This window comes from Vicugna pacos, chromosome 7 (assembly GCF_048564905.1).
Source record: "Vicugna pacos chromosome 7, VicPac4, whole genome shotgun sequence".
Classification (NCBI taxonomy): domain Eukaryota; kingdom Metazoa; phylum Chordata; class Mammalia; order Artiodactyla; family Camelidae; genus Vicugna; species Vicugna pacos.
Window position 1 is genome coordinate 36,012,506 of NC_132993.1, and position 23,111 is coordinate 36,035,616.

The following is a 23,111-nucleotide window of genomic DNA, read 5'->3' on the forward strand; positions in this document are numbered from 1 at the left end:
ATGGATTTACCACACTTTGTTTATTCGGTCATTTGCTGATGGACATTTGGGTTCTTTACACTTTTTGGCTATTATGAATAAAGTTTCTATGAACATTCTTTTTTTGTATATATATGTATTTATTGAAGTATAGTCAGTTTACAGTGTTGCATCAATTTCTGCTGTACAGCACAATGCTTCAGTCATACATGAACACACATACATTTGTTTTCATATTCTTTTTCACTGTAAGTTACTACAAGGTATTGAATATAGCTCCCTGTGCTATACAGTATGAACTTGTTGTTTATCTAATATATATATATATATATACACACACATATATATATATATATATAATAGTATCTTCAAATCTCAAACTTCCAATTTATCCCTTCCCACTCCTTTTCTTCTCAGTAACCATAAGTTTGTTTTCTACATCTGTGAGTCTGTTTCTGTCTTGTAAATAAGTTTGTTAGTCTTTTTTTTTAAGATTCCACGTATGAGTGATCTCATATGGTATTTTTCTTTCTCTTTCTGGCTTACTTCACTTAGAATGACAATCTCCAGGTCCATCCATGTTGCTGAAAATGGCATTATGAACATTCTTGTACAATTTTTCGGGTGGATGTATGGCTTCAGTTCTCTTGCGTGTATATGTGGGCATGGTATTGCCAGGTTCCCTTAATAACCTTTTAAGAGCTTTTTTTTTTTTTTTTTTTTGCTATTCTTGGGCTCCATATTTTTCTTCTCTGGGTTTATCTTCATTTCCTCTGTGTTGAATGCTGTCCATGACTTGATACAAAGTTAATACATCTGAGACCCAGTTTAAAGTTCTTTGTAGAAATAATTAAAAATTACTCAAGTGAGAATAAACTGAATCGTATGGATGCTTATTATATAGAGTCTCTGCTGGATTATATTTTCCTTTGTTCTCTTCTTCCCCAAGCTTCCACTTGAAGAATTGCAATGGTTTTTCTTTTTCTTTTCCAGAATCGCAATGAAATAAAAAATGGCACTATCCTTCGATTAACCACATCTCCAGTAAGTTGATCTTTTTTTTTTTAATAGCTTTGTAGTAAAGTCTTTGATTTCCAGTTCATTATGCATGATTACAGGATATTAACTTTTCAGGGTGACTTTAGTGTGAAACAAAAGATCTTTGGAGTGTCCTCATATTCTGAACTAGCAGGAATGCCTCCCCTTCTAGTTCCAATTACAGAAAAGGAAACTTCTGTTCCAGGTTAAGTGTAAATAAATTGACCTGAAAATCTGAGTTTTCCGATCACCTGAGCAGTTCCCGTATTCCGGGTGGGATAGCTCAGCTGTACTGATGGGTTTTACCTACCTGCCCACACAGCCACCTAAGACCATCTGCGCAAATTCAGACAACAAACAAAGCAGACAGAACCAGAAACAGCCTGTTATTCCCTTTACAGTCAGAGGGTGTGTTGGGTGAGTGTGTCTGTGTGTGAAAGAGGCAGAATTTTGAAGCATTTCCTAGTTTTGGTCAGTTATTATGACAATTCATAAAAATATAGTTTAGGAAATGTTTGCCACTTAGATTGTTTTACTGACAGCTGATTCTAGAAAATAACGCTTTGAAGTCTTCCAAATAGAAGCTGCTAAACAAAATGCTCCTGTATGTTTAAATGACTGTAGCCGACTCTGTGGCTTATCTTGATCTTGCTCGCTTGCTTACAGACGCTTTGGGTAGTAGCATTAGCATATTTAAACTATGTTATTTCACAGTGCATTTTATCACTTTCTTAAAAAATAATCTGCACAAAATACACCAAGTGTTACTATTTCCACTCCTCATATGTGATGAAAACTGTGTCTAGCTCTCATTTTCAGTTTCCACTGAATCCATGTGGTAGGCTAAAAATAATTTTAAAAATTGGGCAAAGCATCTGGCTAAGATTAAATTGTGGGTAAGTGTAACTACCACAAATTCTTCTTGTTGAAAATTACATTAGAGAGGCTTAAAAACTCAATATTTTACCCAGCAACATCTTGAGCCAAAATACAGCGACACGCTCAGTAGAATACGTTGCTGGAGGTGCCTGAACTTCCTTTCGGTGCCTTCTCTTCCACTTAATGGAAATTATCATTCATACTCATTTTTCAGTGGCAATGTGATGAGCTGAGACATTTTTGTCTGCCTTAGCGTTGATGGTCTTCCTTTTGTCAGCAAGAGTTCATGCTAGTTTGACCTTTAGACCATGGTTTCATTTGGTTTTGGTTGTTCCTGTTTATCCTGCTGAAGTGATTCACCTGCTTGTTGGGCAGAAGGAATACACCTTGCCTTTTGTTTCATCTCAGAAATTAGAAAGGCACTACTTTTTAAAAAAAATCTAGTTCTTCTCTGAGCCAAAAAAGAAGTCAGTTCCCTTTTTTATTTGCTATAAGTTCCCGAACAAAATTTCTGCAGTGCTGAGCTATTCCTTAAAAGAAGGCTGGATGGGTGTTTGGCAGGGTGAAGTGTGTCCGCATCCCGAGGGCGAATGTGCTAACAGTGTGGTGTGATGTGCATCCCTGGCGACAGTGGCACTGGTGCCTTTCATGTTCCCAGCATGGTGATCGGAGAGATGTGAAAACCAGAGCACAGGGCAATGTTATGGATGGAATCTACCTGCATGAGACTGCTTTACATTTTCCAGAGAACAGTGATCCCCAAACCTGAATTACTAGTAGAACTTTAAAAAGGCTGATGCCTGGGACTTTAATGAGAAACTAAATAATGATATCTAGGAATAAGGTCCAGGCACCTGTGCTTTAGGTCAGCCCTTTACGGTGTGGCTGTAGCCACTGGGTCTAGAATTGGGAATTACTCAAAAAGCAAGGTATTTTGGATCTGTAAACTTTACTTGTTGCTGGCAGATGACTTTTTCTTAGTGTTTGACTGAAAAATATGGGTCCTCATGTGCTAACTCTTTCACTTTTGACCTATACTATAAAAATATGTTAAAAAATAACTGTCTTTATCAAATTTGCTAGGAAGTGCTGGAGTGCCTTAAAGAAACCAGCAGATGGTTTTGCGCTAGCTTTTACAAGTCCTTTCATCTACCTCAGCCGAACTCTGTAGCCAGCCAAGGATGCGTACACCCCCGCACGTGCACACACACACACGCACGCTCATGTACGCACTTTTGGTTTAGGTAATGTGCAGCTGTGCTGAGTCTCACCTCCACGCTATCAGTAGTTCTATTTTTGTTGATTTTTACTGATGAATCTATTTTCAGTCCTCCTTTATTATAGAGTGACCCTTCTTGGATCGTTCCCAGCAAAATAGGACTTTACTAAGGGAAGATCTAAAAAACCAACTTGCATCAACAACCTGCATCCTTGTTATTCTTTTAAAGGCCCAACACTTGGCTGATGGTCCTCCTCTGCGATGCACATCTGTAGACAGTCTCTCTAGCGGCCATCCTAAACGTGGATCTCTTTTAGTTGTCAAATCTTTATCCATCTCCCCAGTATCATCAAAACAGAGCCATGAACACACCCAGGGAATGTGTGCAAATGTGTGTTGAGTTTCCAAGCATTTCAGGGTTGGGAGACCTTCAGATGGTGCAGCTAAGTAGTGTTCCTTGTACCTGCCAGGAAAACAATAGCTGTGGAACAAATTCTAACTTGAGGCCACACGTTGCCTGGAGCATACTTTACATACATTTTTCTCTATGGTTCCTATTAGAAGCAGCTTGGGTTGCCAGACGATTGTTTTCACTTTCCCATAATTCTTGTTTTACAGCGTTTTCCTAGCAAATGTATCTGTTGTCTCGGAGTGTGGAAAGCCACTCTAAGTAGGACACAAAACCCTGAAGCCATAGAGAAAAAGACTGATAAATTTGACGACCAAAAAATTAAAACAACCCCACAAAACATTTATGTTTGGAAATAATTCCAGAAACAAAGTCAAAAACAGCAAATTATGGAAAACGATTGGCAACGTACATGATAAACAGAGGGATAATTCCTCAGTTTGCAGGATCCCTTATGGATAAACAAACAAACTGCCCCCAAAACAGATGGCCAAAAGCTATAAACAAAAATGATCTCTCCCCCCACTTTCTCTCTCCCCTTCTCCCTTGATCTATAAATCTATATATCTATTTATCTATTTCATCCTGGCAGGTAGATATAAATATACGTATATAGAGAGAGAGACAGAGAGAAATTATATATATATATAGACTGTCTATATATATATATATATAGAGAGAGAGATACATGGTCATATAAATCTATGTAGACATAGATATATATGAAAGAAGAAACGCAATCTTTTTCTCAAAAGAGATGAAAATCTACACTCCTAGATAATCAAGGTGTGAGGTAAAGATGCTGTGATACCAAGAGTATAAATTGGTACAGCCTCTTTGGAGGGCAATTTAGCTGTATCCACCCAAGCTTAAAATACATATGTCTTTGTCCTGACAGTTTTACTGCTGGGAATGTATCTAATAGAGATAGATTCACAAAAGCACCGCAGGACACACACACGAGCGTGCGCACACACACACACACCATACACGTCCATACAGGGCTGTATGCGTCATTGCTGTCAGTAATCAAAAACTGGAACACACTTAGCTGTCCATCAGCTGGGACTAGTTAAGTGTGTTAGGTAATAACCATGTGATAGAATGCTGTGTAGCTGTTAAAAAGAATGTGGTTTACGCTGCCTCGGAGGCATCGTGAAATTTTATTATGAAGCGCAAAAGTAGGTTACAGAACATGGTGTATAGCGTGACCCCCGTGATGCACATGGAAAGGAGGGGTATCTATGTCGATAAAAGGATAATAATGATTCTCAAGGGATAACATAAGAAACTTAACACTGAGCTAACTTTGTAACTTCTGGTGGTACTTACATATTTTTTTCAATACCATGTGCTGGTGTTATTTTTAATTAAATAAATACACACAAAAATGAATATTGTAATGTCATTACAGAATACAAGAGGTGAATCATAATGTTCCATGCTGAAAACATTTCATTATTCCAAACTGTTAGATTTTTGGAGCCCTTTTATGTATGCCTGAACTCTTCTTGCCCGTTATTCCTCATTTTGGTCCATGTGGACTGCTCATCATTCATCTACTGTTGTTTTGTCAGCTCCAAGGGTAACTCTGCCTTTCTTCTCTCTCTTCTTTAGGGGACTGATATTACAAGCATCTAGGTCAGAGGGGCTGTCACACTGATTTTGGGGGCTAATTACTCCGGCAAAAAGAAAAACAGTGTTATCCCCATCACTGTGGATTCAGGTTATCACAGATTCTTAGCAGTAAGACCATTAACAAGGTTTTGAACCAATTTTTCTCTACTGAGCTGGGAAACTTAAAAAAGAATTGTAAAATGTTTTAAGTTCTGTTTCTTGCCATTGCCCTCTGAGCCTAACTTAGAAGCCAGTGGAGGCTTTTAGGCAGAGGAGAGACAAGTTTACTCTGGCTGCTGCCCCAGAACAGATTGCAGGGTGGCCAGGGGACAGGCTCGGAGTTCAGCACAGCAGTCCCGGCAGGAGATGGAGATGGTGTGGGCTGCCTGCGTTATAGGGATGTGGAGGGTCTGAAGGCGTGTTGGAGGGCAAGCCCCCAGCACTTGCTGGTACTTTGGATGTGGTACTCCTTGAAGGAGGCTGTGAGGATGCTCCCGGTGTGTGGGCACGGTCAGCAGTGGCGCTATTCCTGGACCGCAAGGTTCCCAGGACGGGGAAAAGGAAGAGTTCGAGATGCCTGCTATGTGTCCATGAGCACATGTCAGCCAGGCAGTTTGGTATGTGTGCTGGCAGCCTGGAGAATACGGTGTGCCAACCAGCACAGATACATGGTGTGCCAACCAGCACAGATACATGGTGTGGAAGGCCGTGGGCTGGATGAGGTTGGCCGGCGTAGGGAAGGCAGAGCCCTGGGCATACTCTCAGGTTTAGAGGAGGAGCCGGCCACGAAGCCAAGAGAAGACAGTGCTTCAAGGAGGAAGGAACCTTAGGTGTGCTGGTGGCTGCTGAGACAGTGAGGAAGATCAGAGGAGGGAGGTGGGCGTGCCGCATAGAGATATCCGGGCTCAGTGTAGTCAGGAGTGAGGATGGAAGCCCTGATCGTGGAGGGGAGGAGAGGAGACAGTGTGAGGTGAAGTGAGGCGGCAACTTTAGACCCACTCTTTATTCCAGAACTTTTGTGGAGAATGGGAGCAGTGAAATGAGGGCCTAGCTAGAGGGGAACTGGTTCAGTGTACAAAAGTTTCTACCTTTCTGTTTGTTTTTTAAGACAGGACCTATTAAAGATGTTTGCAGCTGGAAATGATCCACTGCAGAGCGAGAACCTGATGTACAGAAGACAGGGGGATAAATTAGAAGGAGAGTATTTGAGAAGGTGAGAGAGTAAGGGCTCGAAGCTGCTGTGGAGAAGGATTAATGTTAAATAGGAAACAGGATGCCGAGTGCATAGAATCAGGAAGAGCAGAGCATGAGGACAGAGGCTCCCGGCCGTGTCCTGGGAAGTAGGAAGACACAGGAACTCCTGGCTAACTGCTTTGATTTTGTCAATAAAATGTGAGGCAAGATCACCAGTGTGAGGGAAGCAGGGGATAGGGAAGTTTTAGGAGAGAGGAAAATGTGAAGGCATCATTTTGGAGGGACATAGCAAACATTCTAGAAAAGTGTAGTTGGATTGCACACTTGAAAATATCTGTGCTTGTGAACCTATGGGCTTTTTTAGACTACTTCTTAACTGATATCATGGACCCAGAACCGTTCTGGAAGTTCCTTGGGGATCATTTTAATGAGGACCTCAAAGAACAGAGATGGAAGTGCTTGGCTCACAGCCACCTTACCTACCCCTTCTGTGCCCCCCCGCCGATGCCTCGAGGCTGTTTCCTTCTGAGCCTGGGCCCAGAGCTGTCAGTTCAGGACCTCAGGCAGCTACATGAAGCTGTTTGAGTGGCTTAATGCGAAGCTTGTTTTCTAGCCTTAGGACAATACCAGCAAATAAAACCTACTATCTGATAAAATCACCTACATGTAGGCTCTTTTCATTTGTGCTGACTGCTTGAAAAATCAGAACTAAGTCTATTTCATTTTTTAATAATACTGATTTTCCCCTGAATATAAAAATATTGTAGAATCATGGAGAACTTGAAAAGTGAAGCTTGCTACAAAAAATTATGCAGAATATTACAATTCATAAATAACAACGGGTCATATCTTGATTTTTTCCCCCTTGGATTATGTTTATGCAAATACGTGTGCATGTATATTCATTATTTCTTCATGCGTTTAGTGGAATTTTTTTTTTAACTCCTGATAAATGCCAGGCACTGTTTTAGATACTGGGAATAAAGTGGTGGGCAAATCTGACATGTTTCTTCTTCTCCTTTACGTTCTGGTGGATATACACCTGTACCCATACACACACACCGCTGCCCCACAAATAAACTGTATTTTCATCCTAGCCTTTCTCCTAACAGTCCATCATGAGGATGTGCCCATGATATCCTATGTTCTCTGAGGGTTTCATTTTTAATTCCATATACTATTTCATCCTATGACGATATCTTGTGTTACTTAACCATTGTCCTATTGTTAAGCATTTTGGTTGCTTATCGTGTTTGAATATAGGCTGTTTTAAGAGCTCCAAAGTTACCACACATCTGTCTGGATATTTAAATGCATCCTTTCAGTCAGGGACGCTCATCAGCACCCAGGATTCCTCCAGCTCTGCTGCTCATGGACTTCTTAGAGCGCCTGGCCCCGTCTGCTTGTCTGTCCTCACCTCCTTCCACTTTCCCCTTTGCCCTCTAACCGCAGACACGCTGGTTTCCTTCTGTCCCTCAAGGCATGCCAGGCTTGTTCCTCCTGTTCCTCTTTTGCACTAACCATTCCCGCTGCCCAGAATATCCCCCCACCCCTCCCCAGTGTGACTGACTCCTTGTCAATCAGATCACTGCATGAATGTCGCTTCCTTAGGCTGCTTGTCCCTAAAATCCACCCCATCTTAAAAAGCCACTAGTCACTCTCTATGGCATTCCTCCTTCTAGGTTTTGCTATGAACTCAGTGCAGGAGAAGGGTGGATGGTTCCACAGAAACTTCTCAGGCTGCTGCGTTCATGACCTGGACGGTGCAGTTTGACATGATTTGGAGGAGCCTTTATTATTGTTTTGGGAGGGACTCTTTGGCTGAGACCCCAGCAAGTCAGAGTATTGCTTTGTTATTCTGGCGTGTGACTATCTTGGTAAAATATTTTCAGTTTCCACAGCAGTAACTGATTAGCAGTCCTGGGATTTAGGATTCTTCAGTCTTGATTCCTCTGCTTGGGACACTTGTCCCTTCCAGGTTTCTGTTGTTGTCCCTCTTCATTTCTCTCATTTTAAATTTATTCATTAGTTAACTTCTGAGTAGGTAATACTTGAAAACACATACAAAAGTAGAAAGATTGGTATAATAAATCTCATCTACCCAGATCCCACAGTTACTGACTCATTCTTTCTATTTTCTTAGTAAACGTTCCCCCTGAGAAGTGTACACCTTTAAAAGGGCAAGTGGATTCTCTTTCTGGTGCAGTAAGCCGGGAGGAGCTTGCAGTGCCCCCGCTGGAGACGACGAGGTGGTGGTTAGGAGACAGAGGCCGAGCCCCTGTGCCCCTGTGGGGCTGGGCCATGCATCTCATCATCACATTGAGATGCAGTCTCCTTAGTGTTTTAGAGCCGTGATTCTCAGCCTGTGACGCCAGGACCAGCAGCATCAGCAGCAGTTGGGGGCTTGTTAAAATACAATTTAGGGGACCTCACCTGAGGCCTACAGAACGAAAAACTTTGGGTGGAGCCCAGGGATCCGTGCTTTAAGAAGCTGTGCAAGTGGTTCTCATGCATGCCACCATGGGAGTCCCGCTGCTTTAGAGCCTGTTCCCAGAGTCCAGTGGCCAGGTTCTGTCTGAGCCCAAGCGCGGACAAGCCGTGTGATCCTGGGCGAGTTATGTAACTTCTCTGCACTTCCCTTTCCTCTTTATAAAATGAAGATAATTAAAGCACCTACCTGATAGGGCTCTCATGCCGATTGAATGATTTCTTTCCTGGAGGTGTTTAGAATAGTGGCTCATAAAAAAAGCTGGGTAACTGCCAGCCATTTTTATTACTAGTATTAATTGCACCAAATGCTATTAGTTAATATTTAAAAAAAATTTTTTTATGGAAGTATAGTTGATTTACAATGTTTTCTTAGTTTTGGGTGTATAGCAAAGTGATTCAGATATATATATACACACACACACATAGATGTTCCTTTTCATATTCCTTTTCATTATGGTTTATTACAGGATATTGAATATAGTCCCCTGTGAATATAGGACCTTGTTGTTTATCTATTTTATATGTAGTAGTTTGTATCTGCTAATCCTAAGCTCCTGATTTATCCCTCCTTGATCCCCTGAGTTGTTTATGTTTTGTAAATAAGTTCGTTTGTGTCATATTTTAGATTCCACATACAAATGATAGCATATGATACTTGTCTTTCTCTTTCTGACTTACTTCACTTAGTATGGTAGTCTCTAGGTCCATCCATGTTGCTGCAAATGACATTTTGGCATTCTTTTTATGGCTGAGTAGTATTCTGTTGTATATATATATAAATACTTATATATACGCCACATCTTCTTTATCCAGTCATCTGTCCATGGACATTTAGGCTGCTTCCATGTCTTGGCTATTGTAAATAGTGCTGCTATGAACATTGGGGTGCATGTATCTTTTACAATTATAGTTTTCTCTGAATATATGCTTAGGAGTGGAATTGTTAGATCACATGGCAACTCTACGTTTAGTTTTTTAAGGAACCTCCATACTGTTTTCCGTAGTGGCTGCACCAATTTACATTCCCACCAACAATGTAGGAGGGTTCCCTTTTCTCCACACCCTCTCCAGCATTTGTTATTTGTAGACTTTCTAATGATGGCCTTTCTGACTAGTTTGAGGTGATACCTCATTGTAGTTTTGATTTGCATTTCTCTAATAATTAGCGATGTTGAGCATCTTTTCATGTGCCTTTTGGCCATCTGTATGTCTTCTTTTGGAGAAATGTCTGTTTAGGACTTCTGCTCATTTTTGGATTGGATTGTTTGTTTGTTTTTGTTATTGAGTTGCATGTGCTGTTTGTATATTTTGGAAATTAAACTCTTGTTAGTCACATTGTTTGCAAATGTTTTCCCCCAGTTTGTAGTTTGTCCTTTCAATTTGGTTGTGGTTTCCTCTGCTGTGCAAAAGCTTATATGAAAGTTTGATTAGATCCCATTTGCTTGGTTCACTTTTATTTCTGTTGCCTTGGTAGACTGACTTAAGAAAATATTAGTATTAATAATGACAATGAAATCATTTTTGAGTTCTCATTATTATCATAATCTCCATAGTAAATGCAGACTTCTTGCTGGGAGAGAAAATGTATTTTTCAAGGAATTTAAAGTGATTTGCTTGGGTTAAATATTGTATGTTAATGTTGATGCTGTATCTCCATTTGAAAATTTTGGAGAATGGGACATCTTTGAAAATTAAAAAAAAAAAGTGATTTTCACTCAGCTCTCCATTCTCCCTTTAGAAAAATGGGATTTAGGATTTTCTTACTGTTTGTCCCAAGTGAAAGGTAGGTATGGAAACCTTTACTGGGTGAATGAGAAATACAGACGACACATTATTTTCAGAAGTTCAGCTCCTCTGACGTATTTCTGTTCCTCTCTGTCCTACATGTAGAAGCCCAGTGCAAATGCCTTAAAGAGGAGAACTCTAATTCTAGGCAAAGCTGCTAATTTGGTTGCCTAATTATTTTGTTTTAAATTCATGCAGTAAATAGCAAATGCATGTGAAACATATGTTGTTGAAAAGTGGAATTTACAAGCTGCATTATGTTGTGCTGGAAGATTTTTAGTAACCCGGAAAGATTATTCGGGTGTCTAATGAAGCTTTTGAACATTGTGTGTAGGCCGTTATTACTCAGAGTATTGACTGAATGGGTGAACATGCTGTATAAATTTGTGTGATTGCTTAATTAAGCAAATAGCTTTTTGTCACTTACAGATAATAATTTTACTTTGAGAGCAAACATTCTCCCCATCCTCCCCTCCTCACTGCCAGACCTGCTCCGTTTCTGGGGCATTTATAGTTCTTGTGCTCTTGCTTTTCCTTGAGATGGAAACATAGGTCCTGTCAAAAGAAGGCAACTGATTCCTGCTGTGGAATTGACAGGCATTGCCTGAAGGCGGAGTCATTATGGTTGGAAACCTGCCCTGGGCTTGTAATATTCATCAAGACTTGTGCTTTTGGCCTTTGTATCTTCATTTTCCAACGAGATGTTAATTTTTTGTCGGTTGTGATTTCCTCTGTGAACTCTCTTTGCTTTGTTTTTGTCCCCGATGAGGCTCAAAACGCCCAGCAGCTCCATGAACGAATCCAGTCGTCAAGTATGGATGCCAAGCTGGAGGCCCTGAAGGACTTGGCCAGCCTCTCGCGGGATGTCACGTTTGCCCAGGAGTTTATCAATCTGGATGGCATCTCTCTCCTCACGCAGATGGTTGAAAGCGGCACTGAGTAAGCATCTTCTACCTAGACTTCTACTCTGCCCTGTACTTCATAACATTCTGGGTATTTGTTCCTTTCCTTATACTTGCAATTTCTAGTTTTCAATATCAGAAATTGACTAGGGTTAGGAAAGAAAAAAAGGCTTTTAAGATAGTGGGTGGGGTGTGTTTTTGTCATTTAAGTAGTACTACATTCTCCACCCACCAACTAGCCAGAATCTAAGACAATGTCTGAAATTTCATATTTATAAGGAAAAATATTAATCATTATCTCCAAGGGCCTTTCCAACACTAAAATGATAATTTTACAAAATAAGAATCCCTCACATACCTTACCTATCCCCAAGAAAAAGTTTCCTTCCCTGATTCCATTTTTTTAAAAAGTTAGAATACCTCCTCATGTTTCAAAGTCTTCAACCGGGTCGAAATAACATCCCTGAAATAATTTTTTTTTAATTAACATTTGGAGTGTGGGTAGTGGTAGAGCACATGCTTAGTATGCACAAGGATTCAATCCCCAGTACCTCCCTTAAAAAAATGAACATTTAATTGATGAAATACGTGTTCTTAATTATTTACAATTGAATGCAATAAACATTTATTCGGTACTTACTCTATGCAAAACAGTGGAATTGGGAAAACTTAAAAAGATGTTAAGCCTTACTATTCCAGAAATTTATGGAGGCAGAATTCAGTTGAGGTACAATTCCTCCTGCAAGCTAGGAGTCCAGAAGTTGGACCAGTTATATCTCATGGAACCTTACCAGGGGGATGTCAGTGAGTAGGCCTTGAAGGAGTTTGAGTTCTGTCATAAGCAAGAAAGAATGGGCATTGCTGATTGGGGAGCTCACCAGCTAGGGAAAGGACCTGATTCTCCGGTGTGATTGTGGAGTCTAAGGAGCCAGGTGGGTCTAGCTTTTATATGTGCGGACAGATAACTCCCTTGACCACAGGATATGAGGGTGCGGTCCGCAGGAAACTGCTCATTTCCATATGGTCAGGTGCTACTGGTGAAGACCATTAGAGCATGCAAGTTAGAGCAGGTGAGAATGCTGAGCCAGCTAATTGCATATTAGTATGCTAAAAAAAATAAAATGCAGAGTTGGTACAGGTATCTATTAGGAAAGAATAAATACCATTGAGAATTGGGGCTTAAACCTGGGTCATTTAAATCTCTCTTCAGTATGTGGTGATGTAAAGACTGACCCGATGACTGAATGTGTTAGAGACCTGTCTCCTCGGCCCACTCCCTTCCTTCCTTCCTGTCTCCTCCTACACTTGGCATTATTTAGCCTCTGCGATTGGCACTAATGAAAGATTCTTGTTTTTTTCTCATTCAAAGAGAGCATGTTTTGTAACAGCAGGAATATCTCCTATGTAAGAATGTTCTCTAGAGTTTGGAGCTGGGGGTCTTACTTCGTAGACAAGTAGAGAAAATATCTAGGAGTGAATGGGGAGGAAATGTCAAATCCAAGCGATCTGGCAAGCAGGATCCCGTAATCCAGACGAGTGTCATTAATTTTTTTAACGATGACTAAACCTCTGCTTATTAAATTCTTGGCAAACATTACCTTGGAGTGGGGCAGGGGATCTAAAATTCTGGGTGTTATCAGAATCCGAAGTGGTTACTATAAACTGGAGTTGGATCTTGAAACCTCTCGAGGGAAGTTGAATAAGTTTAGGGATCCAAGAGGCTTGTTCAAGGAAAAGGAGAAAGAGGGTTCTGTCTTTGTCAGAAGCTCCAGGCTGAAATCTGGTGTGGGGTGTGTCAGATCCCTCACCCCTGTGGCTAGTGAGCTGTGGAGTGCGAGTGGTGATTGCAGACACCTTCACTGATAACTGTGGACGACTTCATGTGATTGCCACACGTGGTGGCCCTGCTTCACCCCCGTCACTGCTTCTGGTGGGACAATGAGCCCTGGGGGCTCTGCCTCTGTCACACTGACACCGTGTTAAGTAAAACTGCAAAAATGCTCCCACATTTATTGATTTATCTAAGTCTCGGCCACCGATACATCAAAAACAACATACCAGAGCCAGTTGTAATGCAACCTGCTGATATTGGATGGTTCTGCCACAGATACCTGGGTATCCCTGGGCTTAGGCTCTGGAATATTCAGAATGACATTGTTTTAATGCTTCCAGATGTATCAGAATTGCAATTGTAATTACAATTACAATGGTAAATACACTGAAAGCAAGGGTCCCTGTGAGACGTACCCTGAAGAGAAGGCTGGGGATGACCTCCAGTACCTCTGGAGGTTGGCAGTTATGTATTGGACAATGAGGAAAAATGCATGCTAGGAGCTTTAATTTTTTAGTTTCTCATTATATTCATTTGCTAGTGCTTCTGTAACAAAATACCACAAACCTGGTGGCTTACATAACAGAACTTAATATTCCCATGGTTCTGGTGGCTGGAAGTCCAAAGTATCAAGGTGTCGGTAGAGTTGGTTTCTTTCCTGCAGCTCTCTCCTTGATTTGCTGATGGCCACCTTCTCCTTGTCCTCATAGGGTACTTCCTCTGGTGCGCGAGCATCCCTGGTATCTCTGTGTGTGTCCAAATTTCCTCCTCTCATAAGGACATCAGTCAGATTGGCTTAGGATACACCCTAAAGGCTTTATTTTAACTTAATCACCTCTTCAAAGGCTCTGTCTCCAAATACTGCCCCATCCTGGTACAGAGGCTCAGGGATTCAACATATGAATTTGGGGGGTGGGGGACACTATTCAACCCAAAACACTCATCAAAGGAACACTTACCACTTTAGCTTGAGAAGAGAAAGAGTTAAAACTGACACTATGTAGTGTCAACATTATTGCTTTTGCCTTGCTCTATGACTCATCTTGCCCTACATATAGAGTGGCCCAAAGACTGAGGACTGGGGACAGCAGGTCTGAATTATATCTCAATGTTTCACACGCAGATACTGAATTTACCTTATGTGAAGCACAGTAATTGATTTCCTTTTTTCTAAAGTATATCATGCTCATTAATATTTTGATTTTTGCTAATCTGTAAGTCATTCCAGTTTGTTATATGCAGCCAGGTTTCAGACAGATGAACAGAACTCAAGACCAGATCTTGGGTGACTTCTGGGTTGCCTTGTCTCTTTCACTTTCCCATCACGCTGTGTTACTGGGAAGGAATGATATCTCTCTGAATCACCTTTGGTGTGTGCCCTCCTCACCATCTGACAGAAGTTCAAAGTCATGCTACTCTTAGGGGATGGAAGAAAGAGCCACTGGAGCTGTACCACCTCCTGCCTGCCTTCTGCTACGTCCTGCAACTCATGCTAAGAAGCTGCTCATTCGATGCACAGCTATTTTCAGATCCCTTGCTCAGATTAAAAAGAAAAAGAGAAAGACACTTTTCTTATAAAGAAACTTGGCTTCTCAATTAAACGTAAAACAAGACTTTAATTAATTAACAGGAAACCTTTGGAATAGGAACTGCACAAATTAAATAGATCCTGCAATTTGGAAAGCATCTACTTATGACTCCCGGGCGGACTTCCAGCTGGGGAAGGCAGAGGCTTCCTAAGCAGGACCTGTGGAAATTTTTAGGAAACACTGAAGAAATGTAGTTGGAATTTTTCTCCTTACTTTGAGCTATAATGAGATTCAAAGACTACTTGCCTGCTTGTCATTACCCAAGGCTGAGCCATTAAAGGTCTCTCTCCAGCTGGTACCGGGAGGGACGGTGGGGGAAAAATTAGCCACAAAAGATCAAGGTTGGGGGTGTCACGTTGGCAGAATACAGTGTTTAAAACTTGAATTTAATTTTTCCATTCTTGTACAATCCTGAAATTCCGTTCCTCATTTCAGCTCGGAGCATAGATGGGGAAGCAAATAAATTTGTGGAAAAACGTAGTTCCCCAACCTGAGCCAGGAAATAGTGTTGGGTGAGGAACATTAAGGAATGGATAGTGTTTTACCAAAAAAAAAGAAGATGGGTGTTAAAAGATTTCTCAGAAACGATGTATTTTATTTTATTTGAAAGAAAAAAAATTGTACCTGCAATTCTAAATCCATTGTAGTGACTAACACTGCTTTTCTTTGGGTTTTAATAAACCTCCGTGTTCTTTGTCTACGCTGCTACACACACAGACAATCAGGCAGTTTACCCTGTGTCCTTCTACTGTTCAACAGTCAGAGAACAAGGGGAACGTTTCCAAGAATGAAAGGGCAGGAGCCTTCTAGTTTCCCGCTTGGCAACAGGACAGGAAAATTACGCCTTTGGATTATGAGTAAGCTGTAGCACCACCCTGGGCAGAAAAGTTAGGAGTGAAAAAAGTTAAATTTCATGTGTTTACAGAAAGCTCAGTTTTTTTGAATTTGCTTTCTCTCCTTAATTAAAAAAAATCACATTTATTGTTTAAAAAATAGATATAAGTAAGCTGAAGGAGGAAAACAAGAATCACTTGTAATCTGCCTTTCCAGGGACAAATATTTTCAACACCTTGGTGTTTATTGCTTCTGTATATTTTTTTAGATACACACACATGCACAGGCTTTACAAAGGTAGAATTAGAATTTTCGTGCTCTCTGTAGCTGGCTTTATGTACCTAATGATATTTCCATGTAATTAAATATTACCCCCTCATTATTTTTGTTATCTGCATATTAATTCATTTTTGAAGCTCTGTTGAGGTACAATTGATAGACAATCTACTATGATAATTTGAAAGATATGCAGAGCATAGTTAACCATTCCCCTAATGTTGGATATTTACACCGTATTCAGGTTTTCTGATGATTGTGAACACTCTCTCGTCAGCTTTTCTTTCAGCAGAATATTTATGAATATTTATTGTGTTGGAATAAAATTCCTGATTCAGAGGATATATACACATGTCTAAGCTGTTTTAAGATAAAAACAGCTCCATAGCTGGCTGACGTGTCCTGATTTGTACTTACCATTATGTAGGAGTACGGCCATTTCTAACATTCTGGTTGATACTGGGCTGGTGTTCCCTTAGGGATTCTAATTTTCCTAAGAAAAATAGCAGTGAGGAGTTTTCACTAATCTGGGGAATTTACGAATACTTTTTATTTGCTTGGTTGAAGTCACTTCTCCAAAATTTGGCTATATTAGGAACAGTGGAAAGGGCCCCATAGTTATTTTAGAGATACGTGAAGTCTTTAAGTAATTGTCTTAAATCAAACCACATTTGTCGTATAAATTATTAGCCCCTCCTCCTTCTGTCATACAGATGACACGGATGAGGATGTTCGTGTGCCTGCAAAGCCATGTGCATTGGGTTTATAAAAATATATATATTATATATATATATGTGTATAACTGAGTCACTTTGCTGTACACCTGAAACTAACATTGTAAATCAACTACACTTCAACAAAAAATTTAAAAATTAAGAAGGTGGCAAGAAAAAAATGGTCATTTTTAATACACGAAGAGTTTCATATTAAACTTTGATTATTCAAATTCCTTCTCCTGGCCAGAATCAGAGCTGTGGCTGTTTCTCAAGAGATGTGAAAATTGAGTTATGACTTGAATGAAGTGCCCTGAACGTTGTCTTGGCTTTGATGTTGCCCTGGCACCAACACTTGAGAATGGATTTGTAGGTTTTATTCACTTAGCAAAGAGTAGATCATTTGAATGCTGAATATTCCTGATACTGGATTAGACACATGGCGGGAGCAGTGGATGGGAAGCACAAACATACATATGACAGTTTGGGACTTTGTGTGACCCTTTTTGAAATTTTATCTTCACTCAAAGGATCAATTTCTTTTTTTGAAAAGTAACTCTGTTAACCTCCACGGACATGGATGATCAGCTCTAACTCATGCTCTTGCTTCTGAGAATTCAGTGTCTCCTAGAAGCCTGGGTTGTTCTCGAAGGTCCAGGCCGGGCCAAATTGATCAGAGACTCACTGCCAACCGCCAAGCGCAGGTCACACCATGTGTGTCCTGCACTTCACCTCGGACAGAGGCCACCGGGAGGAGCAAGCAGCTCCCCAGACGGAGCTGGAAAAGAAGCTGCTCCGTGTGGTCTGTGAGCCCCAGCTGAGAAGCCTGCCACGTCCTCCCAGCCCCCTCCGCCTGCTTTCCGGAGCCTCACTCTGTAGAGCGCAGAGTTCCAACTGGAGCAGCCCTTCTGGGGATCCTGCCAGAAATTTGCATCACAAACGCCAAAGGGGCCAACTGTCTTGGGCTTTGTTGGGGGTTGTGTGGCTGCAAATTCCTTAAGCTGGAACTCCTCCTCCCCACCCTTCTTGGCTTTGTCTCTGAGTCTTTGTCCATCACTCTGGTAATGGAAATGAGAAGGGGTCGCACAGCCTGCTTAAATAAGAGATTATCTTCTGCTTGGGAAAAGGATACCACAGTTTGGGCTGAAGTGAGGCGCTCCTGGTCACTGGGAAACATCAGCCTTCCCAGAGACATTTGTTCTCCTGATCACGTTTCGTTTAAAATGGATATATGTGGAGAGAGAGGAGAGGGCTGGAGAGAAAGAGAGAGAGAGGGAGAGAGAGGACCTCAGTTAGGAAAACAAACATCACAACAGAAAGCTTCCTCTGAGACCAAAGTGAGGAAGTAGAGGAGAAACACTGGGTTTTGGCGCTGAATTTCTCTCTGCACTCTGGTCAAGGAGAACTTCCTAAGGCCAGGGTCTGCCACTGGAGGTGGAACTACATGTAAAAACCTAAGGATGCTCAGGCCCCAGGCCAGAAAGCTATTTTGAAAAATTACAGTGACTACTTTATATATCACACACATACATACACACCACAAGTATTCACTTTGAAGCAGTTCTGTTAAAAGGTTAACTGAGGCATATTAAAACTTTTTAGAGTTTATTTGAGCAAAAATCAGTTCGAATTGGTCAGTGCCAAACTGGGGAAATGGTTGGGAACACCCTACCCAACAGGATCTGATGCGGAAGGTGGGGGAGACTCTTAAAGAGAAGAGGGCAAGTGAAGCAGGGCAACTGTTTGATTGGCTGTAGCTTAAGTCTAGTTGGCTGTTTGTGACTGCTTGTCGTTAGGTTTCCATTTTCTAACCTGGAGGCATTTGCAGGTGTAGGGCTTCGGTTTCCTTGTACAGGCTGCCAGAGCATCAGAGCCTCCCGGATAAAGGCCTCCTTGTTTGATTAATGGAGCAGTTCCAAACTGAACGGAGAAGTTGCAAGATCAAGTTTCACCAGTTGTCCTGGTTGTGTCCTTTCCAGAGTCCCTTGCACCCACTTGTCCTGTCTTCTCATCTTTTTCAATCTGGAACAATTCCTTATCTTTCCTTTTCTCTCAGGGCTTTGACACTTTTTAAGATTATAGGTCAGTTATTTTTAGAATAGCCTGCAATTGGGGTTTATTAAAAGATAATTAATTAAATGTAATTATCAGGAAAAGATAAAAGCATGGCTCCCGTATAGGTATAAAATTGAACACGTGTTAAAAGAATGTATTTTACCCCTGTGACATGAGGAAACCAGGCAGATGTTTTCAAGGGTTTAAAAGAAGAGTCAAAAGGGCACAAATTTATGTGGAGCAAAGGAATGTTGAAATGAATTGCAAATGGAGACAAAATTGGTTTTTGACCTGTAGGTAGGAAATCAATTTAATCACCACTAGGCAGGGTGGGGAGGTGGGGGGACAATATGCATATCCATCAGCTACCTCCAACTGAAAGACAACAGGCTGGAATCTGACAACCCCGAAGAGTATGCTGTAAGACACTGCATAGTTTCCCACTGAAACACAAATTCTTTTTTCTCCAGGTTTATCCAGAGTTTTCTCGTTTTAGACCCTTGTTGCATGTCTTTGGCTGAATATCACACATGCTGGTGTTTATTCATTGCATCCTATTACTGGCACGTGGGGTCCCGTTGTCTTATTACTGGTGTTCACTGTGACCACTTGTTAAGACAACGCCTTCCAGGTATCTCTCTATGATGTGATTTCCCCTTTTTGTAAATAATTAAGAAATACATTTTGGAGTAGTTACACGATAGGAACTGGAGAGTGGTGCAAATCAGGTTTGTGTATGTTTCCCCCGAGACTTGGTCCTTCAACAATGCCAGCACACCACTCTTTAAAACAATGTAGACCCATCTGTTCCTGTTTTCTTCCGTGGGCTATAATCTATCACTGTTATTATTTATTTCGATGCTCAGTTTGTCCCAGATATGGCTGTGGAAGCTTCTTCAGGCTGTCTTCTGTGTCCTGCCTTGTCTCCCAGTGTTCTTTGAGCACTTCTTTACTTTCTGACTCAACAAAATGTTCCAGGCTTCTCTAGATCTTTCCTTGTCCCAACCCTGGCAGGAGACATTTCTCCTAGGGGCCCCAGTTCCTTTTAGTAGTGAGTAGGATTTGGCTCTTGCAAGAAGGCTCAGCCTCTGCTCAGGCTTGCCACCCATGGCCACCTACTTCTTTCACTTTGCCCAATGGTTTTTAGAAGAAGGAAGAAAGGAAGCTTTTATTTATATACATATATATATATGTATATATATATATATACACATTATATATTATATATACATTATATATATATAAAAGAAAGGCAGGTAAAAGAGTGGGGAGGGAGGAGGGAAAAGGAAAATCTCTATATACATTCTTAACTCCACAGTTTTTTGCCAAATACTAGATCTGATTCTCTCGTGGTCATTTAGGTTTCTGAAGTGGTTACATTTTATGTGGTTGAAAACATAAAACTTAACTTCTTCCGAATCAAGCACCCACTCTGCATGTGCTTGGTGTTATAGTGGTCTAGTTACAGAGCGAGCCTCTGCTCTAAGGGGCTGAAGGGCAGTGAGATGTCCTGAGTCTTAGCAAGTGCAGACGCAGGCGCCACCGTCCGTCTGGCCAAGGAAGGGAAATTAGAGGTCAGGGAGGCTTCCCAGAGGAGCCTCTTGCTAGTCTGACAAGGAAGGGAAGGGTGTTCCCCTAACAGAGGGAATAACATACTTAATGCCAGAGAGATTTGGCCGACTTGAGGAATGGGAAGTGGTTTGATGAAGTTAGAATCACTTGTTTCCTAATCTTCTTGACCTAATCTCCAGTTTTTTAAGAAGCATAATGCCCCTTCTTGCAGACAAGGTTTGTCTATTGTGCACTTTTTTTGCAGGTTACCATCCCAGAGTTCCATCTGTTGTCCAAGACGATTGCAATGTCTCATGGTGCCTTCCTTTAGAAGAAGCTTTTTTTTTTCTCATAAGAAAAGAGAATTAGTGGGCATTTTACCGAAGAGAGAAAATCAACTATTTCTCCACTATTGAACATATACTTAAAAACAACTGGACTAGTACTTTTTGGTCCTACTTTTCTCATTGAAAATATACTCCTCTTTGTCCTTAAAGATATCCCCCCACTGAACATATACCCATTCTGAGCCAAATGGAGTGTTCTTGTTGCCTTGACTCATAAGTAAATGCAATTGGTTGGTTTCAATAGTTTAATCCTTGCCCTGTGATTGTTTCTTATCATTAAAGAACACCAATTTATTTTTTGGAAAAGTGTTTTGAAATGAATAAAGTTCCCTTAATTCATGGCAGTTTAATCTGTCCTATATCTAATTCTAGGCTTTCTTCATGAAAGGTAATTTGTATAAACATCATTATTTTCATGCTCCTGACATGATTGTTTTTAAATTTTACAGACGATACCAGAAATTACAGAAGATCATGAAGCCTTGGTAAGAATTTCTAATCAGTTGATATAGATGATACAGCACTTCTTTCTTCTCTGCATAATTAAACGCTGTCCTCTGACAGATTGTGTAACTGTGTGTCTAGATATTTTAAGTGATTTTTTTTTGCTTTCTTTTTGATGTTCTTATAAACAGGTTCTTTAAAAATTTATTTCCCTTTTCTTTTCGCTTTGTGGTAGAAAGAGTACTTCATGTTTGTAACCGCAAAATGATCACATCAGGATTGCTACCCTACTCCTGGAGCAAGGCTAGGCATAATTTTATGTATTACTTTAAACAAGGAGCTTTCTTTTTTGTGGCCTGTGTGATGTTCAGAGTCAAAAGTCTTTGATTTTCTTCAGTGCCTAAGTTAGAAAAAGATCCGCATTTAAAAAAGTTCAGGATTGAAGTATGGAATGAAAATTATTTACTTTGAGTCTGAGAAAGTCACCTGTACATTCAGTGAACTGCATGGTATTTGTGTCTGGACATCTCAAAACTTCTTTCTTAGAGTAGTCCCTCTTCAGTGTCTTTACTATCCACTAAGCAAGGTGAGTCCAAATAGGGCCTAACAAATTCTTTATAATAGGCTGAACAAATTTCCATTTTGCCAAATTGTTAAGCGTACAGTCTCAGTTTGAGAAGGCAGACTGAATGGCATCTGAAAATGTGCACCTTATTTTTTAAGCCTTCGGAGAAGAATGCCAATCACCTTCAGCGTGTGATACTGGTCTCGAATCATTCGTCTTCTCCTACCCCTCCCACTAGAAAAAGTATTAGTAGTAGAAACTGTTCAGTTATTAAAATCTAATAAAGCAGAAATATTGAGTTTTTAGGGTAAAGCTGCTTAAATCTACTTTTGATATGTATTTCTAATAGAGTAGAAACGTTTAACGGTAATGGCAGTAGAAGGCACCTTTTATGAGAATTTACTCTGTCCTGGGCTGCCTCAATGTTGACACTCATTACTTCTAATTCACACTATATCCACCACACAGAATTAGTAAAATTAGCATTGTTTCCTTCATGCAGAAGTTAAAATGAGGTGGTGGGAGTTACGATTCAACTGATTTTTTTTTCTCTCTCATACAGTTTGCTAATGCAGAAGATTTTTTGGCTTTGAAGCCAAAACAATTTCTTAAAACTTATCTGCCAATAGTTTTAACCCCTTGTACTAAAGATTGGGAGTAAGGTGATATGCTCACTTTGGGCACTTCTAGTCAACAGTGTACTGGAGTTTTTAGCCACAGCAATACGTCAAGAAAAAAATAAAAGAATGATCAGAAAGGAAGAAGTAAAATCAACTCTATTCATAGAAGACATGACTGTCTATGTAGAAAATCCTAAGGAAGCTACGAAGAAACTGCTAGATCTCATCATTGAATTTAGCAAGTTTTAGGATACAGCATCAGTATATGAAAGTGATGTATTTTTATATGTTAATAGTAAACAACTAGAATAAATAAAATTTTTAAATTTCCATTTATAAAGTATCAAAATCGTAAAATTCTTAGGAATAAAATTCAATATCTGTTCATTGCAAAATAAATATATCGCTGAAAGAAATTAAAGAAGACCTAAGTAAGTAGAGAATACACCATTTCATGGATTAGCGGACACAATATTGTTTAGATAGCAATTCTCCGCAAACTAGGTTCAGTGCATTACAGTCTAAAAAGAAATTACGAGCCAATCCTAAAACTTAAGGGAAGTGCATAGAACCTGGAATAGCCAAACTAGTCTTAAAGCCATAAAAATCAACAGGGTTGGAAGGTTTCATTAACTGACTTCAAGACTTTCAATAAAGTTAGTTATTAAGACAGTATGATATTGGTTTAAGAGGATAGACTGATTGGTGGAATAGAATAAAGAGCGCAGAACTGATGCGCAGTTGAATTTTCAACAAAGGAGCCAAAACACTTAA

The 23,111-nt window shown here is 40.4% G+C and overlaps 1 protein-coding gene across 4 annotated transcripts in view; it reads left to right on the plus strand.

Annotated features, from left to right (window-relative positions):
* ELMO1 (engulfment and cell motility 1) overlaps nucleotides 1–23,111 on the plus strand; it is a 488,726-nt gene that overhangs the window by 143,011 nt on the left and 322,604 nt on the right. For all 4 annotated transcript variants that reach the window (XM_015237313.3, XM_072964661.1, XM_006201899.4 and 1 more), the window contains 3 exons: nucleotides 973–1,023; nucleotides 11,380–11,549; nucleotides 21,158–21,193. In XM_015237313.3, coding sequence (XP_015092799.2) covers nucleotides 973–1,023; nucleotides 11,380–11,549; nucleotides 21,158–21,193 — 257 coding nt within the window. The remainder of the gene's footprint in view (nucleotides 1–972; nucleotides 1,024–11,379; nucleotides 11,550–21,157; nucleotides 21,194–23,111) is intronic.